At 34.3% G+C, this 9,404-nt stretch overlaps 1 protein-coding gene across 1 annotated transcript; it reads right to left on the bottom strand.

The window, feature by feature from the left end:
• Nucleotides 1-6,005: 6,005 nt before the first annotated feature.
• Nucleotides 6,006-8,811, bottom strand: LOC127123721 (uncharacterized). Its single transcript, XM_051053921.1, has 9 exons — nucleotides 8,608-8,811; nucleotides 8,226-8,510; nucleotides 7,834-8,139; nucleotides 7,626-7,742; nucleotides 7,185-7,490; nucleotides 6,833-7,090; nucleotides 6,672-6,743; nucleotides 6,344-6,591; nucleotides 6,006-6,252 (listed from the first exon to the last, which is right to left on the bottom strand). The coding sequence occupies exons 1-9, from the start codon at nucleotides 8,794-8,796 to the stop codon at nucleotides 6,006-6,008; spliced, it is 2,028 nt and encodes a 675-aa protein (XP_050909878.1). The 5' UTR covers nucleotides 8,797-8,811.
• Nucleotides 8,812-9,404: the final 593 nt, after the last annotated feature.

The raw sequence follows: 9,404 nt of genomic DNA, 5'->3' as shown, positions 1-9,404 counted from the left end.
AATCCATCTGGCCAACCAACATCAACCAACTTGCTAACTTCCAATTCTCTTGACTTTCTTGGCTCATGGTAGATCATATATGCATAAGATGATGAATTTTGAAGTGTCCCTTGAAAAATTTGATCAATTAGTGAGATAGCTTGTTGGAGAAGTTACTCAAGATACCCAGTCAAACTAGGGTTTCCAAGGCAAATCACCCTCAAACTCTTGAAGAAAACTTGATTAATATAACATGTAGAGAACATTTGGACTCATATATGATGCTTATAACCATTACTGGATCAATTCTTGGTTGTTCTCTTTGTTCATGAGTGTCTCAAACCCTAGATGTGAACTTGATAGATCAATGGAGATCATGCCCTTCCTACAAAAGAGTTAGACAAATGCAAAGACATATTTTTGGTATTTGGGTTAGTGGAATGATAAAATACAAGTATGATACAATCACAAAGTGCTTGGTGATCTCTCCCAAACAAACCTAATGAAAGAGGGGTGAGGAGGATGTCAATGTATGATCTCAATGCTAATTCTTATGATGGGATTACATGAGGGATCTTATGGTCAAAATTGGGGTCTTACACAATGTCATAGGGACAAAGTTTCTAGTTTGTAATAAAGTCTAAGTTTAGAAATCACAAGCAAAGAAGGTTTTGAAAAGAGGGAGAGATTTGAAATTTAAGAAGTGAGAGGAGATGAAGAGACTAATCCTAAGCAAAAATTTAAAAGTTAAGAGTTGAAAAAGTCTGACCAATGGGATGGAATCCAATAGACAAGAATGTCATATAGAAATTCATTTTTCCTTTGGACTTTAAAATCAAGCAATATCAATAAGCAAGCAAGATGAAGAGCAAGGCATCAAATAAAGATATCCACATCCAAGCTAGCAACTTCATAGTCTTCTTCATAATCTTCCCCATGTATCAGATGACATACTACTTGAATGACTCAGAATAAGGCATTAGACACAGGTTCAAAGTAACATTTGCATCAAGACCATGTAACAGATGAATTCAAGTGGATCCCAATACTTGTATCGGATAAAAGCTCAATTTCATAATGACTTGGTTTCAGAAATGTTTGCATTGGCCAAGTTCTTTTGCATAGGGAATGTTGCCTAATTCTAAGTCCAAAGCTCAAATCAAATCCAACAGTCTACACAAACATTTTTATGGGGTTTTGTTGTTTATTAAGTATTTTAAGGTCCTAAGACCACAAACACAAACAAGATACACAAACAAGTATATACAATCACAATATATGGCTCAAATGAGCAAAGTGAAAATGATATAAACATAAACAAGTTGAATGAGATGTATAATGACAAATGGTAAATGACTTGAATTTAAAGGACATAAAGTAAATGACTTCAAATTAAAAATTTAGTCAAATGTTAGTTGATTAGAAGTTAGTGGAGTTTTGCTTTTCAATTGTTTAAGTCATTCTTTGGAGAACTCTCAACCCTCTATTCACAAGCATGGATCCTTGAACCAAGACATCTTCCAAAGGAAGGAAAAAAAAGCCAAGTTTCCATACAATACCATGAAAGAGGGGAAACTTACAATCTCACTTACTAGAATGTTATGCCTTTGTGTCAAAATTTAGAGCTATGTTAGGCAATCGTAATTGGACTTATGTAGAAGTTACAACTATCTGAGGCCGGGCAATAAAGATTTTGGTGTTAATGCATGTTAGAGATATCGTATAATGAACCATACTCCTAAAACATACCACACATAAAAAGAAAATGATCAAAGGGTGGACCTAATTTCATCCATACTTGCATTGGTTCATGAACCAATTAGCCTTAGGATATTGAGATGTCATTGGCCAATAAGAGGAGTGAGATAGAAAGAGATTGAAGATGAAGAGGGAGGGGAAATTAGACAAACACAAATTGGTCATGGGAGGAATTTTATCAAATTAAAATCATTCATTCATTTTGGGAGATGAAATATACATTTCATCAATCCCCTAAATCCAATGATTTTAATCCAACAAAAGTCAAATCAACCTTGACCAAGGCCCAAACACATAGTCAAATTTCACAAGTCAATAAAAATGGCTCAACACAATTTATTTTCAATTAAACAAATTAAAAACTAATTAAAAATGTATTAAATTAAATTATGTTTGATCAAAAACCTAAAACCTCTTCACAAGTCAATAAAAATGGCTCAACACAATTTATTTTCAATTTTTTCACTATTTTTAAAAAGTCAGAAGTATTTTTAAACAATTAAAAATATGCATAAAAATAATTAAATAATGAAAAATATCAATATGGATCCAAAAAATAATTTTAATTTAGAAAATGAAAGAGGAAAATATTTGAAATATTTTGGTGAAAGTCCCATATTTTTTGGATCAATAATGAAATTAATATGAATTAATGAAAATAAAGAAATTAAAATGAAAGTTCAGAAATTTAAAAATACGTGGACTGTAACACCCTTCTAAAATACCCCAAGTATATAATTAAAATAACACATATCAATCAGAGTAAATATGCAATCAAGGGTGTCACACAACATTTCACACCATAATAACTGTCATGCTCTTTCATTAACTCAAAACATAAAACATTTGCACAATACGCAGCGGATAGAGATCAAATCGATCATTCAAAACATGCAACATACTACATGTAAACTGGTTCAACAATCATCAACAACAATATTAAAAATGTTCCCTCCCGATGTTACATCTATCAGAGCATGACCCACTTAGGAGACTACACTAGACTCCAAGCACTAGCTTCTACTCAATCACCGCTCGTTACCTGAAAAATAGTTGTAAGGGTGAGTTCCTCAATCGATATAATAAGCATTATAAAATATCATGTAATGCTAAGTAAATTCACACATTTCATCACCCTAATCGTAACATACATCCAGTAACGGCACATCAACTCAAACATCATACTTAATATCAACACAAACACCACTTCTCAAATTAAATTAAATATTCATACAACAACCAACAAAATGCAACTCTAATGAGACTCGACTCGTCATGCATGTAGTACCATTCGGAGTAAAACTCCCAACTTAAAATCATTGCCATTTTATTGGGCATCAAGGCATAAGCCTTCAACTTTCAACTTAAAATTTGCCAATCCAGGCCAACGTGGTGTGAGCAAAGCTCCGACTTAATGCATATGAATGTACATGGCATACACGACTTTAAACTGTCGACAACATAATAATAATAGCAATACAACAATGTTTTCAACAACATCAACTTATAATCAACTTTGGCTCACCAAGCCTACAACTCAGTATTTTCAACAACTTTCCGTACACGGAACAACTCAGCAACATACTTGTATCAACACTTCATAACATAAATCCAACAAAATTACTCATCACAATTAACTATAATAGGCCAATCACCAATTAGGTTCACAACATTAAAAATATCAATTTTTCGAATTTCCAACAGGGTTAACCGGTTAACGCCCTGGGTTAACCGGTTAACGCAGGACAAAACACACTTTCTGGCAAAACGCAACAGTGTTAACCGGTTAACGCCCTGGGTTAACCGGTTAACGCAGGCAAAACAACACATTTTCACAAAATATAACAGTGTTAACCGGTTAACGCCCTGGGTTAACCGGTTAACGCAGACAAAACAGCAGTTCCTGCGCTAACACAAGGCAGAATGCAGAGTTCTTCGCATTTTCCGCCGTTGGAGGACTTCCGGACCTCCGATTCAATTCCCGTAAAAAGCTATACGTTCGGGGGAACGCGACTCACATAATTACGGACTCAATTACAGCTTTAATACAACTTATTCATCACAATATTTCAGCATTCAACATCCCAATTAGGGTCACTTCAACGGTTTATCACTACCCATGACATGTTAATCTATAATACCCATTAAACGACGATAAACCCCCTTTACCTGAGATAATCCGGCAATCTCTAAGCTTCAAGCTTTTTCCGTTCTTCAACCTTTGCTCTCTAGCTCTTCCTCTTTGCCCTTTCTCCACTTTCCACTTTTCAGCCGCTTCTCTGTTTCACGTGAAAACTCTTTACCAAAAATGAAACCCTTTTCTCTTATTCCAACTTATATATTTTCCACTAATTATTATTCCAAATAATAATAATAATAATAATCCAATAATTCAATTTATTTAATTAAATTAATAAATATATTATTAACTTAATTTAAATAATTCTCTTATTTTATTCGGGGTGTTACAACTCTCCCCCACTAAAAGAGTTTTCGTCCTCGAAAACATACCTCAAGCAAATAACTCTGGATAAGACTCTTTCATCTGACTCTCCAGTTCCCAAGTCACCACTATGCCAAACAAGGGATTAGACAGCGCTTTTTTTGACATTAGACAGCGCTTAAAAGCGCTGGCTATACTGGCGCTGGTATAGGTCTTAGACAGCGCTTAATTTACTAAAAAAGCGCTGGCATAGGGGGGGTTTAGACAGCGCTTTTACTGAAAAAGCGCTGTCTAAAACCCCCCTATGCCAGCGCTTTTTTAGTTAATTTCATGTTGAAATTAACTAAAAAAGCGCTGGCATAGGGGGGGTTTAGACAGCGCTTTTACTGAAAAAGCGCTGTCTAAACCCCCCCTATGCCAGCGCTTTTATTAAAAAAGCGCTGGCATAGGTGGTTAATTCAACAAAATATAGTGTAAAAAAGCGCTGGCATAGGGTGGGCTATACCAGCGCTTTTACAGAAAAAGCGCTGGTATAGCCCACCCTATGCCAGCGCTTTTTTACACTATATTTTGTTGAATTAACCACCTATGCCAGCGCTTTTTTGATAAAAGCGCTGTCTAAGGTCAAAATTAAAATGCCTTTACCAGCGCTTTTTGCCTAGAAGCGCTGTCTAAGACTCCAAATTTTGGAGGATCTTTTTATACGTTTTCACCACATTATTTAGCACCTGTAAATTGCAAATTTCAGCAGATTTTCATAAATTGGAGCTTGAATCCAATCTATATGCACCTTATAGTTCAACACATTGTAGTTCTATCTTCTGAATATGCACATATACTTGAAAATCTATATGCATTATAAACACATTATAGTTCAACACAATATACTTCTAATTTCAGCAGTTTTTTGAGTATTTATATATATACTTGAAAATGTTTGCCTTTACAAAAAATCTACACATTTCTAATAACCTCCAAAAATGCTAATCAAAATGTATTTCAACACATTCTAGTTCTATCTTCTAAATATGCTATATAACCTGAAACAACACCAAATAAAGATTGTAGTAAGCAAATGGAATTCACTCAAAGTTATTCAGATCACATTCAAAATTAAAGTAAGAGTTCAATACCTCACAAAACCTGTAGCTCGATAATGAATTGACACAATTCCTCTTTAATTTCATCCAACTGATCTTTTGAGTAATAAGCACATCTATATTCATCAAAGTACTACATAATAATATAACATAGTATGATTTAGTTAAATCTATTTAATTATGAGAAATATGTGTTAAATATGAAAATAACTCATAAGTTAGAAATCCATACATCAGATGGAATATCTGTTCGATCCATAAGAAGAGTTTCTTTCATAAACCTCAACGTGTAATATCCACAATCTATATTATTACGCTGTCGAGGACACTACACATGGAAAAACAATATGGATAAATATCCTAAGTTTTATCATGTGTCATCACTAATATAATCAAAATTGTGATAATTAATATACCTCCACTCTATTCCATGTAATGTTATTGGCTTTTCTCTTTGGTACTTGAATTTTTCTTTGTGCTCGAACAGTTTGTATAATGCTATAATGAAATATAAACGAATATTTAGAACAATTCACATAAATAAATAAGTATACACACGAATATTGGGTTATTTGCACTTACGTGTCAACTATCGTCTTCATAGCAGGGTATGTTGTCCAATCCTTGTGTAAAGAATCCAAATAATACACAATTTCTTTAAAAGGATTTATCGCGACCAACAACCAATGTCCACTGTAATAAAACAAATGTTAGATGGAAACTTTCTACACGACGTCAAAATATGAAAAATTATAACAGATGAATTTAGATTGAAGAACTAACCCGTCGCCGGTATTAAATGGTAAAAAGAACAACTTTTCTCTATCTGTGTCGGCCATAAAGCGCTCGACTACATACGTCCTGACTTCATCTGGTTTTCTTATCATTTCGGTTAAGTTCGTTTTCATGGGATTTAAGAATGAGAATCTTTGCTCCAACCCACGCGGACCCATCAATTTGTCATATAAATACCTTATATAAAAACATCATTAACATTTAGACTATTCATATGAAACGAGTAAATAACTTGTTCAAGAATTTAAACAAAGTAGATCGGATATACCTCATGTATGTGTTGATAACACCAACGCTTAATTGCGTATGATACAAAATTTGATCAAAATCCTCTTTACCCAATGGCTCGGCATACTCAAAACCAAAAATAGCTCCATCCATAGGTATTAAACGAACACATCCATCCGAAATATCTGTCGTTTCTAAATATGTATGGAGGCACGCTCTATACTTGGAAGGATTTTTCTTTTTAGCCCCGGTCCTCTTGGAAATTTCAGTCTTCTTAGCAACAGGAATCTAAATATCATATAATTAGTAAGGTGAAGTGTAAGATGACGAATTAACAGGAATCTAAATAGCATATAATTGTGATGTACCTCTTTTTGCGATGCAACTGACTCGATTTCCCGCGCAATCCCCTTATCTTTTGCTTTGGATTTTGTGGGAGTCTAATTAACATTAACATGTAAAAAATGTGTACGTAAAATGCGCGTAAAAAATTTGAATACCTAAAGGTTCATAATGGTTTTAAGCATACCTCATATCCTACGATAATGAGGTCTGTCGGCCATGCAACAAATGAACCTATGGCATCTCCCAATAAAGTTGCATCCGAAACATCGTCAGGATGTGGTAATAACGCATCCTTCTCCAAAGCAATATCAACCGAGACTTTCAAAGATCCAGTAGGGAGCGGTTTAGTGTGAAGTAATTCACCCAAATTGTTATGAACTTTCCCCTTGCCAACCATCCGATAAGTCGGTCTCGCTAAGTAGAGGTGACAAGGTGAAATGCCCTAAAACCAATAATAAATATGACATTTTTAATGTGTATATATGACAATTAAATAAATTAAGCTAATTTAATTTCATAATAAGATATATAATTACCTCTGGAATAGTCGGTTGAAAATTACAATTGATACTATCTTTGTCACTAGTATCTTTAAAACCCGCTGCTCGATCTCTTTCTCTTTCCTTTCTTAATTCAAGAACTTCAGCTTTTAATGCTTCCAAAGTTTGCTGCAGTTCTTTATTGCTAGGAGTCTTTTGTTTTTTAATATTCAAGGATTTTTGAGTGATCCCAAATCCCTTGCCCCTCACCCGACCAGAATACTCGGGAACATCTAATGCTCGACTCAGTATGCTCCTGCAATCAGTGTCTTCATATGGAACTATAGATTGAGATAGAGTCTCCTGAAAATCATATGAACATACACACAATAGTAATGTTATTGTCTTAAGTAAGTGTCAAAGTCAAAGTGTTCGAAATTGGACGATTCAAAAGTGTCAAAGTCAAAGTGTTATTGTCTTAAATAATGCTATACTTACACATTTCTCAAATATTTGTTGAACGTCTTCTTTAATCTTTCCATCCTTACCGACACGGGCTTCCTTCCACAAAACATGTGCCGGAAGAGATGTTTCAGAACTATTCTCCTTTGTTAACTACACATTAAGCATAATATGATCAAATATAACTCATGACAAAATATGATCAAATATAACAAGTATATCAATGCAATTTATAGATACTTACTATAGACTGCTCTAAGCGTCCATATCCAACACGCCCTTTTCTATAGGGATACGCCGGACTTGATGCTCTTTGCCGGTTTGTTTCACTTACACTCTTAAATTCTTGGGTTTTTCGTTTGGATTTAAACGTTTCCCATTCTTTAGGTGAAATCAAACTTGCATATTTAGATGGAAGCTCTGCATCAACAAAAGTACCTTCCGTATCCCTAAGAAAGGTGGTTGATAAAAAGGTTCTAAACCCTCTTAGTAACTTTCCGGCCAATTTGAGACAATGATCTCTTCTGTTTTCTTCGATGTCGAAACACCTCTACGAAAAACATACACACATTGCGTTAGTACAATTAATTTAAAGACATAATCGTCATTAAAAACAAATAACATCACATATGGTACCTTTATCTCACTCCATATTTTGTCTTTAGCTTCGTTCAATTGTTTATTTCTCCAATTATCACAAGTAATTGGAACTTCATTCCTTACCAATGCACCAATAAAACTTGTCAATGTTGAACCGTTAGGCTCAATTAGTTGTCCACCTTCGTTCCAATGCACTTTTATTAAAACGCCTCGATCTCTATCTCGAATAACTTTCTTCATAACCGTTATTCCACGTTTAATTTCCCTTTCCGCACCACCAACGGTCTCATCACCATGTGGGTGATCCTCGTTACTAGCCATCTGTAATAAAGAAAAACATAAACACAATATTAAGCAAATATGAATACAAATCAAGTAAGTGTCAAAGTCAAAGTGTATTGAATTGGACGAAAATTACATGGTAGCCTACAAACGGGCCAAAGGACTCAAAAATGAACTCGATTCGTCCAAATTCCGAGTGGAAGCATGTTTTTTGTAACAGTACAGCAACAGTAAAATCAGGGAAAAAGTTGTCCGAATCGAAAAACAAAGTATACCATTGGCTCCGGAATCGTGGAGAAAGTCTATTTTCATTAATCACATGCATTAAAACTCATCACGATTCAAAAATATAAAGAAATCATGCATTATCAGATATAACTTATAATCAAAGCAATTGAAAACAAAAATATAATGAAATCATGCATTATCAGATATAACTTATAATCAAAGCAATTGAAAACAAAAGAATAAAGAAACCATGGATAATTTACCTAAGTCACTAACATCTCTTTCTTTTCTTTGTTGGAATATTAATCACTTGTTTCTTAGCAATGCGTACGGATGAATTGATCCAAATTCCCTCATTATGATCGTTTCTTATATATGACTCATCCGGTATAAGATCATCAACTTCATCATTTCTATTCAACTCATTCTGTCTAATGCATGACTCATTCTCAACATCAATATCACATTGATCGACACCGCTATCATCAGTGACTTTGTTAGAGAAAAGCACTATAGACCATTTTGTACTCTTCGGGTCATTCACGTACCCTTTTAATATTTTCATATACCGTTCAGCAGGGTACATCCATCTCATATAAGCTGGTCCACACAACTGTGTCTCTTTCACAAGATGAACAACTAAATGAACCATTATGTCAAAAAAAGACGGAGGAAAATACATTTCAAGCTCACACAAGGTAATTA

The sequence above is a fragment of the Lathyrus oleraceus genome, chromosome 2, assembly GCF_024323335.1.
Source record: "Lathyrus oleraceus cultivar Zhongwan6 chromosome 2, CAAS_Psat_ZW6_1.0, whole genome shotgun sequence".
Taxonomy (NCBI): domain Eukaryota; kingdom Viridiplantae; phylum Streptophyta; class Magnoliopsida; order Fabales; family Fabaceae; genus Lathyrus; species Lathyrus oleraceus.
The sequence above is the reverse complement of the archived record's forward strand: the minus strand, read 5'-3'. Positions and strand labels throughout refer to the sequence as shown.

Coding starts and splice junctions, on each gene's coding strand:
- LOC127123721 (XM_051053921.1), bottom strand. CDS start 8,796: ATGCATGTGATTAATGAAAATAGACTTTCTCCACGATTCCGGAGCCAA. Junction 7,743..7,833: donor GACGCTTAGAGCAGTCTATA/GTAAGTATCTAT, acceptor CTTAATGTGTAG/TTAACAAAGGAGAATAGTTC. Junction 6,253..6,343: donor GTTATCAACACATACATGAG/GTATATCCGATC, acceptor TTTTTATATAAG/GTATTTATATGACAAATTGA.